Here is a 20,842-nt window from a genome sequence, read left to right on the forward strand (position 1 = left end):
TTGTCTTGGGGAAAAACCAGAGAGGGCAGGTGTCTTTTTTGTAAGCAGGGAGGAGCTAGTTTCATTTCTGAGCTGGATGATACTGCAGTAAAGAACCTATTCTGCTGATGGGAACACTATGACAGGCACCGTGTCTGTGCAGTAAGGGAAGTCCCTGCCGACTGCTGCTGTATAGGTCCCACTGGTGCCTATGGCTGCAATCCGGGCAGTGCATGCCCCAGCTCAGGGTGTGCTGTGGCCACAGCTGCACCCCTCACACATCCCCTGGGAGCCCCTCTGCCTGCGTCTGCCCTGACAACAAGGATCCCACTCCTCACCTTGCCAGAACCATCACCAACTGTGCATTTACCAACCAGCGCTTTGCATCCAGGAGGACACAACAGTGTGATTGGGATCTGTCACATTTATAATCTTGTAAGACTGAGGATAATCTTAATACCTTTCCCTGAAGCTGTTTTCTTGAGTTACTTGTCTGGTAAGTCTCCTGCCACAGGCAGCCCTGACAGCCCAGGTATCTTGACGCCTACCCTTACACCCACTAATAGATGTTGAGATGTCATTCAGCCATTGCTAAACTTGTTCCCAGCAGGTTCAGCCATGTGCCCCTCTCACACTTAGCACATGGCACTACCCTCAAGGAAATGCAACCAGATTATGCCTAGTTTACTCTGACTGATACTCCTTTTACACAAGTTATTTGTATAATGGAGAACAAAGGTCTTAAAAATCCATGGGCTAGCACTTCCATTGACCCATACTTCTCCTGAGGAAGGAACATGCACTGCAGCCTGCACCTTCGTGGACTATTTTAAAGCCCATTACTATAGATTCAGTTAAGCAGCAATGGCACACTGTGCTCTTGCACAGGGATTCTGACCCTGCCCTCTCCCTGCGCCCCATGGATGGTCTTTGCAGAAGCAGCCTTTGATGTACAGTACCTGCCGTTTCTGGTATCGTGTTGCCGCATGTTCTTGATAAAATGAACCTTCTTAAAGTTCTTTGGTCTGGGTGATCCTGAGAGTGTCCGACATCTGAAAAATAAATCAGTTGGGGTGGAGGGGGGGAAAGAAAAAAATAAAAGTACTCCGTTCCCTGCTGTACGGCCAAGAAGTCTACACAAAGGCAGGAAGGAAAGACAAGACAAATGATTCAAGTCACCCTGTGTTAGGAATCAGCAAGAACAATAAAGACAATAAGTCTGGAAATGCGACAGCTCAAATACAAAAAAATATTTAAAATAATAATAAGAAAAGGCACCACCACCCCTCCCTTCATGCAAAAAACCACATCATAAAAAAACCTCAGCAAAATAGAACTTCCTGTAATCTGCCGTGACAGCTTAGCCCAAGCTTTCAGAGGAAAAAAAAAAAAAAAACACTAAAACAAAACCTGGTTATGGGATTTTCCTGCCCACACTGACACCCACACTTTTGTATCCTCCTCATCTATTGATAAAAGATCTATTGAGGAAAGTTCTTTCTTGTTTTAATTTTAGAAAGATTTAAAATCTCTCATTTGCAAGGATAATTCCTATTTGCTTTTAACTCTAAATATTACTTTTCACATTCCTGACAGCATACAAAACAACTGAAAATAAAATAAATTACCTCAGGGGAAAAAAAAAAGAATCTTTCTTCAAAACATTAATCCTTAAATCTATTTTACATCTGAAAGCACTTTTTAAATTGCAGTTAGAGAAAGAAATTGCCAGAGGGAGGAGAGATGAGACAAACAGCAATATCCCCCCCCCCCCATTCCATCCTTGCTCTTTTTAATTAGCTGAAACCACAGTGCATGTGAAAGCGTTCTCTGTTTCATCTCAGTGCTGTTGTGTTGCAAGCTGCAGCACAGCGCGCAGGCACCAGAGATAACTCCTGCGCTCGCTGCACAGCCAGGGCTGCTGGACCGCAACCGCTGCATCCTCCATGGGAGCAAAGGGACAAGCATCCTCTGCCAGCACATGGGACCAGCACAGTCCCTCTGTGTTGAGCGTCCCTAACCTATTTTTCCCATCCTCTCCTATGCATAGGCAGAGTTCAGCAACTTCCCAACCCTGCGAGGTCCTTTTGTTGGACTGAAACCACAGACTACTGGTCCCAAGTCACCAAGAACTGCCAGTCCCCACTGCTGTACTCAAACGCCACCACCCTGCATGAGAACACCCCAGAGAGGGGGACCCCATCACTTTGCCATTTCTGCCTACTACTATTAGTAAAATCCTCTGGATTCTCTCATCCTCTGGTTGCAATTAGCCTTGTTAGCTTCTTCACGGGAAAATACCACCAATAGAGAGGTTCTACCAGTAACTCTGCAAATTAGCAAGTAAAAATACTGCCTTGCAAACCATACACATTTGAATCATTTACGAGAATGCTTCATAATATGCTGGTAAGCATTCAACAGTAAGCTTGGTAAAAATAATCAAGCCTTGGTAGTAGGCCAGTTGGTACAGCCTCTGCTATTAAGTCTTTGCTTTGAGGTGGGGAGAGACAGGCAATCTGCATGTAGATAAACAAGGCTATAGGCTAAACATCAATATAAACCAGCTGAATTACAGGTCCCAAGATAAAGAGACATTCAAAATTAAGCTGCTGCCTTGCCAAACAGCTGACCTGGAAGCGTACCATGCACTGGGGTCAGATTACTTATCAGCCCGTTTCTGAACTATTAAGCAGTTGCTCCATTTTCCATCACCCCAGAGGATTGACTAGTGACTAATTACTGTGGTCCCCAGAGAAGCTGTGGCCTCCTGGATGCAGAAATAAAACTGCACTGAAGCTGCTGATGTAACAGGGATGGGGGCAGATTTATTAGTGAGGTAGCAGTCACAAACCTACCAGCCAACATAGAAAGACAGTAACACTGGTTACCAAAATAAGATTGTGAGTGCTGAGAGAACAAATGATAAAAATCCATAAAAAAACCTAAAAATACTAGCCTTCAAAAGCTTACTTTATTAAACCAGCTTGTACTTACTTTTCAAAGGTACTATGTTAGAGGCTAGTCACTCCTATTAGTGACAACTGAACTACCCTACTAATCAAATCTGACTTTCTATTTCCTGACATTTTATTTAAATAGTGATTTTTTTATTTAATAACCTAAAGCCAGGGAACGTGTAATTCATGTCACCTATCAACTTGCAGGGTGCGTGAGGTTTCACTTTACCCACTATGAAGAACAGCTTTAACGTGAACACCCAGCTACTTTCCAACATGCACAGGACAGCAAGTCTGTCTGTGTATGTGCTTTACAGACACGTAACCAGAGAGAGAGTAAATAAAATGACCTCCTCAGTGGGGCATTTTCCTCTATGTCCTCCAGAGTCTCCAGAGAAGATCGCTGGGAGATCAGCCGTCGTCTGCAGAGAAAACAGAACACAACACATCACTGTGGTTTAGAGGGCACGAGAAAGTCCTCAGAGCTGTTAATTTAGTAAAGCTCACAAACTGCCATTCACTAGCCGAGACGTACCTTTGGATATTAATCAATTTTGCTGTGTTCTGCTTACCCTACTAAATCAATTTGATCCCAACCAGAAGCAAACTTACTTCATACAAGCTTCACACAAGCAAAACAGAAGTTGAAACTTCCCATCAGCTCCTCCTCAGTTTGTGCTTTCAGGTTCTCCTTCCTTCAGGGGTTTAACACCCACCTAACACCAGTCCCACATTTGCTGTGGTATAGTTTGCAATGCTACAAGTACAGTTCTTTGATAAAATAACGCAGATGTAGATCTACAGAGACTGCCTGTCATTCACACTGCCACAAGGGGCACTTCTCTTTGCCCCTTGCCCTTTTTACCAAATAAATGCCACTCTCAGTGATGTCCATCTCATCACTTCTGTGAGGAGTGACTGAAGAGAGATGAAAGATGACGTGGCCAGCAGCACTGGGCACACACCAGCAGTTTAAAAGGGAGCTCTGACCATCCCTCTGAGCAGCACAGATTAGTTTAGTCCTGTTTTAAACCAGTTTTCTATGGCCGAGTCATATCCCTCCTCCACCTTCAGTGAAATGAAGTAAGGAAATATTAGCATTTCAAGTTTTCCGTCTGTTCTAGCGGGCTGGGAAGAAGCCCCAGTACAGGCTTGGTTTTAGCAGCAATTGCTGCTGCACAACCTCCAAACAACCCAAGGGCATCACAAAATGAGAAGCTGCACCCAGTGCTCCAAGAGACACCAAAAATACAACAAAAAAAAGGAAAAGGTATAAGATACAGCCCAACTGCAGGCACATAATGAAAAGTTAAGCTGGCAATCATCAAAATGACTTCATCGGTGGGTGTTAAGCAGCTGCGACGGCCAGCAGAGCAAAGGCGCTGTGCTGCAGCACCCGGCTAGCATGAGGAGTGTTGGTACCCATCGCTCCTAGGGGCCACTGCCAAGGTGTACAGTGTCTTGCCAGTGATTTTATGAGTGTGAACTGAAATGATAAAAGTCCTCATAGACTACCACTATTTTTTCCCCAGTTACCTTAATATCCTTCTCACTGACCTGCCTTAGTCCCTTGACCTGCAAGTAAAGTTTCCCCTTTACAACATTATAAGCACCCCTGTGCTGGGAATGGTGCTCATTAATTTATTCCTGGGCTGTATTATCCCAATAAATTGTTTTCTCTGATGCCTGTGTAAGAAGTTTTTAATCCTTCTTGCAATTTGCTAGCCCCTCCAGTTGTGCTGCTACAACTGTTCCTGCAGCCGTGCTGCAAATCTGATTACTGAAATGTTTTTCAGTTCAAAATAACCCTGAGGTTCAGTGATTCAGTTTACTACTAGTTCAAACACCAGATTTCTGTCACTAACCTCCACACAACACATTTCAGGACAGTTTAAATGTGTGTGCGGCTTTTCGTGTGCTTAGAAAAAAACTCTCAAACAATTTTTAGAGCAACTAAGTGTGAAGCGTAATCCTGTTAGGAAAATATGCAAACCTAAATTCCCTCAGGCTTTGTCTAAACTAGAAATTCAGAAGATCTGGTGCAAGATAGGATACACCTTCAAAATGCTAAGAAAAAATAAAGTCTGCATTTCAGGATGTGCTGAACTTGCTGGCATACACAAGGAAGAAGAGAACAAACATCGGTCTCCTGTGCCCATGGGTGCTCCCTTGGCTCCATCCACAGTCGGAGGACACAGAGATGCTCTCCTAGGGAGAAACTCAGATCAGGAGGAGCTCCCTCTCCATTTTCAGTTACATTGTTCCATAAACAAAAGTTGGAAGTTTCAACTACCAGCACTGCTGATGTAGCAGATGATAGCTGTTGCTTTTTAATATCTATACGTCATTACCTTAATACACTTAAATTATGGCACCCTCCCATCTTGTGGTGTTACAACACCGAAAGCATACTTTACGTGTTGTTAGTCAAAGAGAGATAAACAACAGTACAACCTTGCCACCTTCTTTGTATTAAATTTATCAAACTAGTCACACAGTATTTCCACTAGATGCCTGGCAGATGCCATAAAGGCACTTGTACAACACCAGATGCATATTCCAGCTGCCACTGCAACCCTCCTCCAAGTCTCTCCTCGCTCAAAGTTACACACCATCCTCAACTTCATTGTCAATGGCTTGGTGGAGATGGGTTTGAAGAGCCTACATTTGCATCTGTTATTAAGGCAGATGCATCAGTTGGCAGAAATACACACAACTGCATTTCATCAGCTCCAGGGCAGTTTCAAATGCTGCTGACTGTTCAGATGCCTCTGGCTTCCCTTGCTGGTCACAACTTCTTAAACCCAGCACCAGGGATGCTGCCTCCTGGCTTGTGCTTGCTAACCCTGAATTCAACACAGGCTGGATGGGAATCGCTGCCACCCCTCTTGGCACAAAAGGGCTGGCACTGACTTTCACTGGTAGTGATTTTTGCAGTATTTTGAGGACCTAACACGGCAAGAGAGTCTGCACAAAGAAGCGGGCGAAGCTCTTTGCTCACCCAGGCTTGGGATAAGAGCACTGATACCTCAGCTCTCTTAACTAGTACGAACGTAAGCATGACCCTGGATAAATTAATCCAGGAAGGAAGGAAGCAGATAACCCCCTCCCTCAAATCACCCCAATAAAAGCATTGGTCACCCAGAACCCTGCAGTGATATAAATGGGGGCTGCCCCAGCCCAATCCCCTCCTTGTGCTGGCATCAGTAGCAGTGAGACGAGGATACCGGGTCCAGCACTCAACCCAGCTGAAACCTGCCACATCTCCCCAAAATCATTAATCGGTTCAGCTCCCTGCACAATCACACGAGCACCAGTGGGGCGGATCTCCAGCAGCAACTCTGCTGAAAACAGTTCCTACTGCCCAGGAATTGCACTTTCTTTTCACTGAAGAAGCTCAGCTGCAATGAAATATGTGCAGTTATTCCACTTTATCTTAAATCTTTATTTCAAGGCCTAATTAAGATGACCTAAATACCAGTATTTTATAAGCTTTCCACAGCTGGATATTATACAAGAAATGCCAACTAATGAACCTACCTGCTGTGAACCAAGTCACATCCTGTGCCACACACATGGGAAAAAAACAATTTTGGAAAAGCAAAGCTTTTGAAAGGGTGTTCCAGGGAATACAAGCGAAACCAGTTTTTCATTGTTTTCATTAAAAATTAATCACCTCAACTGGTGTTTAATATTTAAATTAATTTATCATCTTTCTTCAGGCAAGCAGTCAGGGCTTGTCTATACAACTTCTAAAAGGGTTATTTTTCAAAAATTGATTAATGTGCTGTAACAGCTGCTATATGTAGACACTTACACTGAAATAACCCAAACCGTTCTCTATCATACACTACCATCATTCTGATGTAAAGCTGTGTTGGTACCTATTTTATAATAAAAAAATGTCCTATTTCAATAATAATTAGGGGAAAATCCTTCCAGTGTTAAGAAAGAGTATCTATAGGCAGATCAAAACAAAATAGCACTATCTGACTCATACAGGATTTCGGCTTTGGGATAAGTCTTTAGGCAATGCATTTTCAATATAAAATGCTTTAAAACTTGTTCAGAGTAAATGTCAGCCAGCTAACACACACTAAAATACAATTGCCCTTAATAACAAAATTAAAGATGTTTCAGTAAAAATGTTAATTTCTCCTAGTTCAGGGAAAGCCTTAAAAAAATTCCTCCTAGTTTAACTACCACATCCCAGGTACGCCAAACTCATCCCTGTCTCCCCCCACTCCCACGCACACTGAAGAAAGCAGTTTAGCTCTGGAAAGATGATGATCTCCTACTTCTAACTATCAGTCCCTGTAAGACATTGTCAGTGACAGACTCATGCAACTTATGGATTATTTTTTTTTAAATCATGTAATACCACTTTCCCTTAAGCACCTATCTCAAATATTTTTTTTCTGTTTCCTCCCTGTTCCCTGTGCAATTGTTACATGATCCCAGAAATAACCAATACCCTACAACCAAATTCCAAGCCCAGTCCAAAGAAAGAAACTAAAGATATATTTGATGCCCTGGTATTTAAACAGCTGTTTTCTAAGATATTCATGACACTGTTTGCATACTGGATTTCTTTTTGAGCAGCTGTCTGAATCTCTGTGGAAGTTTCTTAAAATCTAAAATGTTGTCTCTGTTTCCCTCCTCCAAAGTCAGATTAATATGTGGCTCAGTTGCAAAAAATCAAATAAAATCCAAGGACAAATAAAATAAGGCAGGTCTGTAGCCAAAACAGCAAACAGTCAAAGTGAGTAGACTGCAAAAAGATTCACTGTAACCAACTCATCAATCGGTGGAAAATTATCTTCACTGTCAACTGCTGCAAAATACTCAGCTCAATTATGTTAAACATACAAAATCTTAAGCCCCATAGACAGGAGGTGATAAAAAAATGGAGCTGCAATCAGAACACTGGATAAATTAATCCAGGAAGGAAGGAAGGAAGCCAATGATAATCCAACAGATAAGGAAAAATAAATCCATGTGTAATGACTTTCTAGCACAGCTACAAAACCAGGAATAAAAAGCTGCATTTTAAATATGCCTAATTTTTGTGAAAGTTGGGGGTGTAGATCCCCTCTTCTTCTGTTAAGATTACAAAGCCACAACGGCTGAAGCCATTAGTGTGGGTGCCGTTGGCTCCCAGAACAAAAGCATCCCTCAGGACAAGCTTCTCTGCTTTGTCTGGGACAACTGAATCCCTTCGGAGATGCAGTGATGATGGGACGCACAAGAGATAATAATCTGAACATCTGCTGACTGCATTAAACACTGATGGGAGAACTTGGGAGGGCAAAGACATTTCAGCAGCTGAAGACTGCTGGTAGTTCACATGCCCACTGGGTCACCTCCTCCCTTCAGGTGACCAGGGAAAATGAACATTCATGAAGAAGAGCCATGGGGCAGAAACAGCAGGGCTATTACCTTCTGGTCACAACTGTGTTTCTGATATTGTGGCTTGGGAGCATCAGAAAAGTACAAGACTTCCTAGCACTTGGAAAATGTTGAATTCCTTATTTTCACTGTGCCTTCATCACAAAAGCTGTATCCTATGAGCAGGAAGACTACCCTTGATATATACACAAGGGAAGTGGAAATAAAGTTATTATAAAACTTGCAGCACAGGGGAATGAGATCAGTATACCTGTAAGGATACCTTGGGGCCTGCCTAGACATGTAAATGGAAGGTTTCTCTCTGCCATCCATCCACCCTTCTGAAAGGTGCCAGCTCCGGACTCAAAGAGGAGCTCTTGCCCAAAAGCCAACCTAGTCCTTTGCAAACACTTCCTGGGGAGTTACCAAAACATGCTCTGGATGTGCAACACCCATAGGTCAAACCAGGCAGAGCATCACCTTGATCCTACCTCTACGGGAACAGCAACCCTAGGGCGGCTTTTCCATTGTGCTTCATACTGTTCCCTCCAGCACCAAAATGGCTTGAACAGTAAAAAGAAAACAGGGAGAGTATTCAATGAGATCTAAGATCAGGCTTCTAGGTGATACAATGGAAAAAAAATTATAAATAGATACATATAATATGTATTGCAAGTAAGTATATATATATATAAAACACAGTTCTGGTCTATAGTCCACAACAAACTCTGACTGTTCAGTATTTTAATTCCTTCAGCACATGATGGCCACAAACATATCTTCCAAGCAACTCTAAGTTTTGAATAAGGTACATTTACCACTCTTTTCCCTAACTCCTTTGGAGTTAGGATTTGGGTATAAACAAACGCAGCTGCTGGCTGCCTCCTGGGCCAGGGGAGCAGGCAGCCAGCAGAGCGCTGCCAGACGCAGGCAATGCCCTGTCCCCAGCAGCCCCAGACCCTTCGTCACTCTGGGGAAACCTAAAAGCCACTTTGACTCCTCAGCCTGCCAGCTGCACGCCTCTGACCAAACTCCCAGGCTAAGCTGACATCAATTAATACACTCTTCCGAAATATTATACAAGACATCATCTGTGTACCAATCCCCATTCACTTCCTGACCCCTGACTCCATTACCCAGCATGAACCCAGATGAAAGACCCACTAATGAGTCACCTCTCGCCCTCCCTCTGAAGTTTTTACTGGGATTCCTATGTCCCAGCTCATTTTCTTCCTATCTTTTGCCAATATCACAGGAACGCAAACACAGGAAAAACAAACCCTGAGACTATTGAAAATTACTAAGGGAAACAGAGTTTCCAGAGTTACCCAAACTGATATAAAGCGGTATTTAACTGTGTGCTATCATAATTACGCAGCAGAGCCATTCTCTGCAAAGAACATCAAACTCCATTTAGGACTTCCAAGCTGCGCAGCGTATTGGCAAGGCTGCCCAAAACAGGAGTTAAAAGCATCTGGTGAATGCTGAAAATGGGTTATTTTGTTAATTCAGCAGACCAGCCCAAACACATAGAGAATATACCAAGAGACCTCTATTTAGCTGTCACCTATAGGCAGGCAGGATGCAAACATGGTTTAAGACAACAGCCTTCTCCCGTGAGCTGTGAAGGAAAGTCTCCAACATGGAAATCCTGAGCTAGCAGGACCCCCAACAACCTGCTCCTCTTGGGATACATATTGCAAGGAGACAGACCTTCAGACCTTAGGCTAGCAATTATTAGGAGAATAATGCCATGCCAAATGTTTCCCTGGTCTCTACCAACCTTTCCAGGGTGAGCAGGAAGATGGGCAGAAAACAAGGGGATGAGGGGAGAGCTATGGCATGAACCTACCTCCATGCCAGACTCCTCCCAAACCAGATGTCCCCCCTGTGCTGAGTATCCTACCTATATTGCCATCCAATTGCTTCTCCAAGCCTCATCCTCCCACAATACCCAAGGCAGAAGCTTCGAAATACACAGCACTCAAATTGATGCCTGCTGACCTGTCTGCATGTGACATCTCAGCATAAAAAATACCGACACTGCCATCCCAAAGGTAGGATTTTTTGTGCGTAAATCACACTCATGTCAAATACAGAATACAAAAAAAGGAAGAAGTCAGAAAATGAAGGAAATAAACATGATAATAGTGACCTTTCATAGTGTGCCAGTGCAACATAATGCTCTGTTCACAAATTACTATGGAGCTTTACACACGTGATCCTTCAAATGGCCCACAGAATTCCAGTGCTGCTCTGTCCCAGTGTCCCACAGGGATCATCTGGGTCTGGTTATATCAAATATAAGATCAGGAGTACCAGCACTGTGAAGACAGAGGACTTAGACTGCAATTGCTGAGAAGCAAGCTGTTCACTGACAAAGCATTTGTATAGTGTGAGTATGTACACACATCTATGCAGAAAACCAGAAGGTATGGTAGAACTGGTTTTGGGGGGGGCAGGGGGGTAGCATGGCACAATTCAACTTGATATATTAATTATTAGTCTTGCTAGAAGACATGATTCTGGGAGGAAATGCATTCAAAATTAGGCATTGATATGAAGTCTCTAGTGAAGGAAAAAAACAGGGTTGAGTCTAGGGAGAATGGAAGAGCAATCACCACATGTTGTTGATTCTGGGGGCCCTTTCATTTTCACCTTCCTCAGCTGGATTCCCAATTCACTGAAGATGGATCTTACTGGAAACCTACCATTCTCCCTCTGCAGGCAGCTGCCTCTGCATCCAATCCTCCTACTGTTGGCTCTACCCAAGCCATGATGAGGAGCTACAGCTGCAATTCAGTTAAGATACATTTAAAGACAGCAGAGCTCTCACAGATCCTGAAGCACCTAAAATCTACATCCTCTATTATCTGTAACCAATGATTTACAGATTCACTGTCTTCACTTTACTGACTCTGCAGCAATGTGATAGCTTTCAGAACGCTTGTGCACAGTGATTTATTTTGAGTATGCCCAAACATTGCCACAGCTATATTTTTCAGCCATTACCTCATAACCTTACACATATTATCATGGTAAGATATCAATGGGCACCAGCTTAATTAAAAACACTCAAAACTAGCAAAGGAGCAAACAACATGATTAATCATGTGTCCTTATGAAAACAAGGATGCTTGCCAAAGCAGATATAATAGGACTGTAAAGAACACACAATTTCTCTCATCTTTTATGTCCTCTTTCTACAGTAAAACCCACACCATAATAGCCTTTGTCTGATCAACATTAATCTAACAGATTCTTCATGTGTTGTTTCTGCCTGACGAATTCTGCACTGTTAAAGAATATTTAGGTCTGTCCACAATTAACGTTGCTCGTTAAAAGCCACATCCTAAGGATACCTATTCCTAAGAAAAGAAATGACAAATCAACACTTAAACCGAGGACATAACTTGAGTAAGCCACACTGCAAGAGCAGTTTCTGAAGTATCAAATCTCATCAGGTTGTATTTCAGAGCAGCCAAAGTTCTGGAATTAACTAAGAAACTCACTTGCAAGTCAAGGCTACATGCAGTAGATACCATAACACATGGAAACACATACATGCACTACTAAGTCATCTGAAAAAAATACTTTAATTCTAGTCTGCATACATAACTCTGCAATTAAAACTGCTGCCTTTTCCTGTTTCTCTTCCTCTATTTCATTTGTGGTATTTCTTAGGTTACCTACAGCCCAACCTCATATCCCTGTCTTGCCTCCAGATGCACACCTGGGAAAACATATTCTGCAATCCCACATCTTAACATTAGGCTTAGAAGAGATCTGAACAGGCAGATAGATCTCATTGCTAAAAAGACATATCCTAGACGCTGTGAATTGTCTGGATAAAGTTCTTTTGATGGAAAAAAGAAAGTCCCCTAAGTGAGCAGGACACAAAGACCAAACTGAAGAAGTGAAAGCTAGCATGAGGCATTTCATGCATGGGAGATGAATGCTGGCACAGGTGGTGGCAATCAGAGTGCTTAATGGTGCATACTTTGGATTTAGTTCTGGGCACGTTTGCTACAAATTCCCTCGGGCTCATGCGCTTTTCCCACCCTCCTATTACATACTCAGAAGTCAATGCCCTCCTTTCCCTGGCCATGCATCGCTAAAGCCCAAGTCAATTCATATGGTTCAGAGAAGTGAAATATTGGACAGCTTAGATATCCAATAGTGGGTATACTTTTGGATATCTGTGAAACACAGAAGAGTCCACTGCCATAATTTTAAATATTATTATATCCACAGGGATTAATGCCTTTTTGCCAGTTAGTTCATGCACAGTCAGTTTTAATGCCAAAGACATTTGAGTATAAAAAGATGTATTTACCTAAAATATTGCACTTGCTTATACTTAAAAACATATTTGCAATAACGGAGACACGTTTCAAAAACAGTACAACAAGATCAGTTATTAGGGTAAAGGAAGATCCTTATTGTCCAGCAGAAGTGCCTGTGAGCTTGTGGGCCTGGGGCTCGCAAGAGAGAGCTCCGTTCTTCCCTGCTCTTCGCACTAGGGAGAGATTCTGGAGCCAACCAGCGTAATTGCTCTGAGAAAAGCAAACTACCTCCTCTTTCCCTCTGTCCCTGCCACTGTGACTGGGCACAGCATCTTCCTGTTACCAGGCACTGGGCTGATAGGTGGTAGCAGAGGATTAGATAATTTTCTTCTCTCTCTGTTGAGGTCCCTTGCTCAGCACAGCATATTGTAATTGGCACATTCCCAGCCTGAGGTTGCTCTCTCCTGGTACAGATCTCTATTAAAAACCTAAATGTTTTCAGAAACCAGTTTACTCCATTCAGAACATTCAGTTCGTATGATCAACAGGGTGAAAGACCAGCTATGAACCAAACACGATGGCACAGCTTATCACAAGTACATGTACAAAGACTAATCATGGTTTAGAGAGTGACATTTAAGACATCTCATCTCTGTGAGGAACCCTCACTCTCCCTTCTCCCAGTAAGCAAGTACTATGGGGATCCTCATAATACCGGTAACATTTGGTTGTGTAGCTGTATCATTTGCTCTCTCTTAAGGTATTGTGATACAGTAGTGTCCAATATTTAGAGAAGCTTGCCAAGAAGCCTTCCTGACTGTTTTCACAACAGAGAGTACCCAGCAGTGACCCTACTGAACTTTTCATTAACTTGGCAAACGCAGCCTACATCTTCAGGCTGCGGAACTGACCTTTCCTGGGACCAATACTTCCCGAAGAATGTACACTGCAATCAGCAGAGGCCACAGGCTCAGAAAGCATCTCCCCTCCTCTCTACCATGAACAGCCTCTTCCAAGAGCACTGTCCCCACTCACTCACTCAGGGAACACACGTTGCTCTGCTACCCCAGAAGCAGCAGGATGTGAAGACCTGAATGGGACCCAAATTTATAGCCTTTTATATTCTTATATTCCCCACATACTGTCAAAGTGCTGGGTTATCAGATGTACAGAAATAATGCTTATTCTAGTAATCCGAGCAGTCTCCCACTTAGTAAGGAGAAGCGCACCCTCAGCAAGTTTGCCGACAACACCAAGCTGTGTGCTGTGGTCGACACATTGGAGGGAAGGGATGCCAACCAGGCTTGAGAGGTGGGTCCGTGCAAACCTCATGAAGTTCAGCAAGGCCAAGTGCAAGGTCCTGCACATGCATCGGGGCAATCCCAAGCACAAATACAGGCTGGGCTATGAATGGATTGAGAGCAGCCCTGCAGGGAAGGAGTTGGGGGTATTAGTGGATGAAAAACTGACTATGAGCCAGCAATGTGTGCTCACAGCCCAGAAAGCCAACCATATTCTGGACTGCATCAAGAGAAGTGTGGCCAGCAGGTCAAGGGAGGTGATTCTTGCCCTCTATTCTGCTTTCGTGGGACCCCACCTGGAGTACTGCGTCCAGCTCTGGGGCCCCCAGCGTAACAAAGACACAGACCTGCTCAAGTGGGTCCAGAGGAGGCCACAAAGATGATCAGAGGGCGGGAGCACCTCCCCTATAAGGACAGGCTGAGAGAGTTGGGGTTGTTCAGCCTGGAGAAGAGAAGGCTCTGGGGAGACCTTATAGCAGCCTTCCAGTACCTTTTAAAGGGGGCCTACAGGAAAGATGGGGAGGGACTCTTTACTGGTGCCTGTTGTGATAGGACAATGGGTAATGGTTTTAAACTGAAAGAGGGTAAATTTAGATTAGATATAAGAAATTCTTTCCTGTGAGGGCGGAGAGGCACTGGAACAGGTTGCCCAGAGAAGCTGTGGCTGCCCCCTCCCTGGCAGTGTTCAAGGCCAGGTTGGATGGGGCTTTGAGAAACCTGGTCTAGTGGAAGGTGTCCCTGCCCATGGCAGGGGGGTTGGAACTAGAGGATCTTTAACGTCCCTTCCAGCCCAAGCAATTCTATGATTCTATGCTTATCAGAGCAATAAAAAAACATGTCATAGTGACATCTGGCCAACAAAGTGCAATTTAGAGGGCTGCTTTAAGACTAGCATTATTAGAAGGCATCACAAGACCCACATTTCACATCTACACACTTGGTGAGCTCTCCCGGCTTGGTTCACCCATGTCAGCGCTGTGTTCACTATCTCCACGTACAGCCATGCTGTGCCAGGAAGAACCAGAGGCAGTAGCTCAGGCAGATGCAAGAGCAGGCAGCCCTCTTAAACCACACTGTTTGCTGTACCAAATAATTCCAGTGATGATTCTTGACATGTTCAGTCTCTCCCCAGCACACCCAAAAGATATGTTGCATTCATATTATGCAATGAAGGGAAGAGGTTCGCTGACCTACCCTAATGTCACAGTGACCCACTTCAAATGTCTCTTGAGCCCTTGACCTGATCTAATCTACAGCGCATATAAGAAAAAAAAAATAGATAAAGCAATCATTAGTAATATAGTTGCAATGCATCTTCTGGTAGAGATGATAAATTGAGAACAGGTTCACACCCTAACCTTACAGGAAGTCTCGAAGATCTGAGTTACCCAGATCTTCCCATCACAAACAAATTGTTAACACAAAGATGCCTATGGTGAGTTTATATACCCTGTGCATTACTTCAGATGGGGGCCTATACACTAAGGAGATGCAGGGGAAAAGTCTAAAAATGACAGTAAAGTCCCAGGAGGGGCAGTTTGTTAGCAGATCTCCTTCCTCTGCTTCGTAGGCTCAGCAGAGGCAGGGATGGCTTCCACAATCCCACATTTGATGACAGACATCTGCCTTGTCAAAAAGGATTGCCATAAGCTTTATTAAAGCATTTAGAAGGGTGTAAGATGCCACTCAACATTTCCAAATCTTCCCAGCAAAGCTGACTGCCCAAGGTGCCTGTCTCCAAATGTCTGGGAAGCACAGGAGCAAATCACAGCACCAGATGTGAAAAACACCTGGCATGATGCAGTAGTTGGTCCTCTCAAAGCTGAGGTGCCATACCCAGACCTAGTCTGAATGATTTCCAGGGTCTGGCAGTAGTTTTGTGATTACAGCTGTAGCTATGCTAAGTACAACTTTAGGCAGAGTAACAGACCTTTGAATGGCAAACGCCATGACTACAGATGCAAAAAATTATGTATCTCTTCTTTAGCCGAGGCCCTTTTTTTCTTTGATATTTTTTGTTGGTGGTGTTTCGTTTGTTTATATACATGCACTTGGTTTTAGGAAGAAAAAACACTAAGCTAATGCAGAAATGGGTATATTTCGTATTTAAGGCTTTGCCTATCTGCCTGGAACAAATCAATCACATTACCATTTCCCTAGGGTGAGCAGGCATAACGATAAAATCTATGCAGATGTAAGCTAACAAAGATTTTCTGTTTTTTCTGGTCTCTCCCCTCCTTTCTCTTCTCAAAATTGCTGCACTTCCACTGACACCCTTTAGAGACAAGGGGCCCAAGACCTTTTTCAGAGTTGCACTACTGCTTAGTCCTCCATCAATTGGAGGATTTTTCTTGATAACATAAAACAACTTTGTCACTTGACTCAGTGGCAATTTTAAAGCTTTGCAATGAATTGCAATGAACTTGCAGCTCGTTAGCAATGAATTAAGTTGATGAAAGGTTACAAGGAACCAAGGACAATTTTTACAGAGCATCTCCAGGCAGTTTTTCCAGGCCATCAGTTCTCTTTTGCTAACGAATGAACACATCTTGCACTCTTTAGAAAGTCAACCGCCTGTTTCCCCATAAAATACCCCAAAGTATTGCCTAATGAAATGCACAAAGAGTCCTTCTCATGCTAAGGGAACACATCTCAGGATTCTGCTCACATGTTTTACTCAGGGATGCTTTGATGTAATAGCATGGGAGAGAAATTTTGAAGGATTTACAGATTAATCAGCCAGAGCAAGGATGGGGGTTAGGACTGCTAGAAGTGCGCTCCTCTGGGATAGTATCTGCAGCTCAACTTACTGCAGATGAAATGAAACACGCTTTGGGAATGCAAATGAATTAGGATGTCACAAAAAGTAATTCAGTTTGGACCAGCAGGGTTTTAAATTTGGTTAGTTACCTACAAGATCTTTATTTAACTGTAAACCTAGCACAATACCTAGTATAAGCACCGATTTGGACTTCATTTTACTGCTATTTTAAAAGTTAGGCTTGATAACTTAACTCTAACAGGTTTTCGGGTCACATCTAATATATACGTATAACTCCATGCACTTGCACACTTATGCATACTCTGTAACAGAACAGTGGGATATTTCATGCACATAAAATAAAGGGCAAGATGTTCATTCATATCACCAGTGTGGAAGAGATAAGTGGAACAAGACAGCTAATTATTCACTCTCCATTTCAATCCTCAATAACCACAAAGAGAGTTTGTTTTTTTACTGCAGGCATTGTCTTACATCAAACAATTTGTAGATAAGAAAAATAAGTTCTCTTCCTGAAGGCACAAAAGCAAGTATTTTGATATAAAAGATGAAACAGCATTAGAAATTAACCGTAACACTTTTTCCCTTCCCTAGCCACTAGAGTATGTCCATTAGGATGCACTGCTAATATATATAACTATATTATCCAGACTGACAGATTTTGCGCAGTCTGCTGTTTTGGTACTACAGAGCACAAGCCATTAATAGCTGACTGCCTCATTCAAATGAAACAAGACAATTATCAGCTGTAACTTACACAATTAATACTACTGCTGCCAGCATTTTCAGCAGAGATTTGGTTCTTTTATAGCTCATTTGAAGTCTTTAGGGGACGTATTATTAGTACATCTGTCCTGCTGTAAACATAATTATCATGCAAAATTCCATTTATCATGCTGATCAGGAAGCACTTTCTATCAGCCTTTCAACTTGGGAACACTGATAAACAGGCAAGGAAATTTGACTGCCCCGGCTAGCTGGTACCGTGCTCATTGCTGGGAGCATTTCTGTTGCTTTCCAGCCGAGCCCACGGCAATTTTCTGCATAGGCATGAGGATCATGCTAACCTTCTAGCTTGGGGTATGTCATATTTGAGCTTGGGGTACATCGTATTTCACACTGCTTGTGTGTCTCATCAGTTGATTTTATGTTCTCCTGTAATTCTCTGCTCCTCATTCCTCTCCAAGACTGAGCAAATGCCTTGTAGGTGTCCAGGCTAATGGAGCTGCCGCAGAGGGAGCAAGCGGCAACGGGATTCACCATGATCACCTTTATAGGTACCATAAATCATGTCCATGTCATAGACAACAGGCAACATCTACTTCAATGCAGCATCACTTTTAATATACAAAAATGGGCTTGGGCCAGGTGTAAACAGACATCAGTTGAACAGGTGCCAACCCACACTATACTGAATTTTGTCTAAGATGGGTATGAGGCTTTAAAAAGTGAACACCATTAAGATTTATCACACTCTGGTACCTTACATGCAGAACAGACCACAGCTAGAGGCTTGATGTGCAGAAGGACTGTCGTCATGGACAACTTAACCTCCAGAGACCTACAGAACATCCTGACACCAAAACAGATTAAAGGAAGTAAAAGTCAGCCCCCACACAGACCTCCTGCAAACTACGGCTTCATAATTGGTTTAAACCAGCCTCATTTATGCTAATAAGCTTTTGCTGTGACCAAAAGACACAGTGCTGCTTCAGCCATCTACCCACCCTCTGCATCATGCCAGCAGGTCTCCTGCAGCCCGCCAAGTACGGGAATCGATCCCGATAACAAGCACACAAATGAAAAAAAACAGTGATCAGCTTTCACTGGGTTTTGTGAGGGAGGAAAAGACCTGCTGTCCTCAATAGGATCAGACTGAAACAATCTTCAAATCGCAGCAACAGACTCGCTGTTCCTATATCCCAGGAAGCTGTTCCCATCTGTCCCCAAGCCCTTCTCCACTGCAGCTACAGGTCTAACCTTCATCTCAGCCAGTTAGTGGGCATCTAAAACAGTCACAGGGAACAGGTTTAGGCTGCACTCCTTCAAGCTCCACAGATACAGAAGCCAAACAGGCCTGTGGCCAATACTGACTGGATTCAGTCTTTAGGTACCCGATAGCACAGTTGATCTTTTCTGCCTGAAGCAAACAAAAGTGAGCAACACAACGGCAACAAAACGAGAACCTAATCATTCTTCTTTATTGGTTCAAACATTAATCTTGTTTCTGGTGTTTAAAAACTGCCTGGCAAGATGTAAGGGACTTGCAGGATGCCCCGATGTTGATGGAATCAAGCTGCTGCAGCAAAGGGCAGAGGAGGAGGAGACCAATTCCCAAAGATAACAGAAAGCAAATGTTGTTTAAAGAGAAATTATTTTACTGCTGGTAAATGCGTGATAAAGTGTATGAATTTTTTTTAAATGTAGTAGAAATTAATAAATCTAAACCAAGACAACTGCTACTGCAGGCTGACACTGGTACATGCAGAACAACTCCATGCCCACAGAAACTACTAAATTCACTATGTTAATACATTGACCCATTATGGACTGTATTTTAGGCAACCTATTCCCAGATCATTCTGATGTTTCATTTAATTTTCTTAAGACAGGGCTGCTGTGAGAAATGAGCTAGCACAGTGGTTCAATCAATTATTCTCTTTAAATTCAAGAACCATGCATATCCAGACTGCTTAATTTCTCCCATACATCTGCTTTTGCACATCTTTCTCCTCTGAAGAGCTTTCAAAAGCTCAAGTTTTAATCAGAGGACTATTTTTGATCCTAATTTTCCAAGCTGCAGTAAAGCTGCTTCATGACCTAATCTGATGGGAAATGTACCATCATTATACAGTGGTTTCAAGCCAGTTGTACAATAACTAGCCATAATGTTTCTTATTTTTAATCACTGATACACCAGGTGCCTTGTGTCAAATTAGAGCTATCAGTCTACAGACATCGTTTTAACTGAGTGAGCAAATGACGTGTTAAGAGCAAAGACTGCTTGGTGTGAATAAAATACATTGCAGAACAATGTCTGCACATCAACCCCCTCGGACCATACCCCACTGCACCAACACTGCGAGCAAAGGCAGACAGACCTGCTCTCCCCTACATCAAGCTCAGACTTTCATTAACAGAAACGAGCAGGCCAAAGGGACACGCTTAGGTTTGTAACAGCAAAAAAATGCACGACACAGTTCTATGGGCAAGATTTTCAGGCTGAAAATGCCAAGCAGCTCCAGCAATCAGGAACATGGACTACAACATTGGGGGGCAGAGGCACTGCTAGACGTTAGGTGCACGGTTTTGACTCAGTTACAAAAACCCACAACATTTCTGTTTTCATTTTAGCCACCATTCTCAGCAAAATCAAAAAAAATCTCAGATTTTGTACGGAACAGAGCATTTTGATTTGCCTGAAGCCAGTGTTGCACTTTGAAATTATTTTTTTTCTTATTATATACACACACACATATATATATTCATCTGCATATATGATATAAAAGATTCAGAAAAAAACCCTATTTCCCACTGTTTGAACATGTCACCTTTCTGAAGAATTTTGCTTCCTGAAAAAAAGCTTGGAGTTTCCTCTGGTTTGGCTTAAGAGCATTAAAGGTTGTGTTTCCAGGCAGACGGAAAATCTGGCCTACCCACAGCTTCCCCCCTCTTCTCCACATTTAACAGTTCACTGCTGTGACCACAAGAAAGACAGCAACCACCGCTAAAGCTTTAATCCCACCCCCAAAGTCATCATTTTTATATAGCAAATATAATGAACTTTCTCAGTGACTAAATGCAACAATGTTTAACAGGATTGCATAAGCAAAATTATATTTAAATCCACTGAAAATGCAACCCAATTCTCCAAGAGTCTGCTCTTGCGATAATGAATGACAGATTTCATTCGATTTCATTAATATTCACTTATCCAATTTTTTTTGCTTGTAGGTTTGTGCCCCACTAACACAAGGACAGCAGAGAAGAAATCTCTTCTATTGACGAAACTGTTAGGCATCACAGATAACATAAGAAGCATGGCCATGCTGTTCTCTATCCTCTATTACCCCTCAATTTTATTCTATAGAAGCTCTTTCTGCAGCTACTTTCCAGGCTGTAACCACAGGAGGAGCAGGAGGTATT

At 42.9% G+C, this 20,842-nt stretch overlaps 1 protein-coding gene across 2 annotated transcripts in view; it reads right to left on the reverse strand.

The window, feature by feature from the left end:
• Window positions 1-20,842, reverse strand: part of CABLES1 (Cdk5 and Abl enzyme substrate 1) — a 76,347-nt gene that overhangs the window by 36,062 nt on the left and 19,443 nt on the right. For both annotated transcript variants that reach the window (XM_074820824.1, XM_074820829.1), the window contains exons 2-3: window positions 3,290-3,361; window positions 939-1,031 (exon numbers count right to left, since the gene is read on the reverse strand). In XM_074820824.1, the coding sequence (XP_074676925.1) occupies window positions 939-1,031; window positions 3,290-3,361 (165 nt within the window). The remainder of the gene's footprint in view (window positions 1-938; window positions 1,032-3,289; window positions 3,362-20,842) is intronic.

The sequence above is a fragment of the Strix aluco genome, chromosome 1, assembly GCF_031877795.1.
Source record: "Strix aluco isolate bStrAlu1 chromosome 1, bStrAlu1.hap1, whole genome shotgun sequence".
Lineage (NCBI taxonomy): Eukaryota > Metazoa > Chordata > Aves > Strigiformes > Strigidae > Strix > Strix aluco.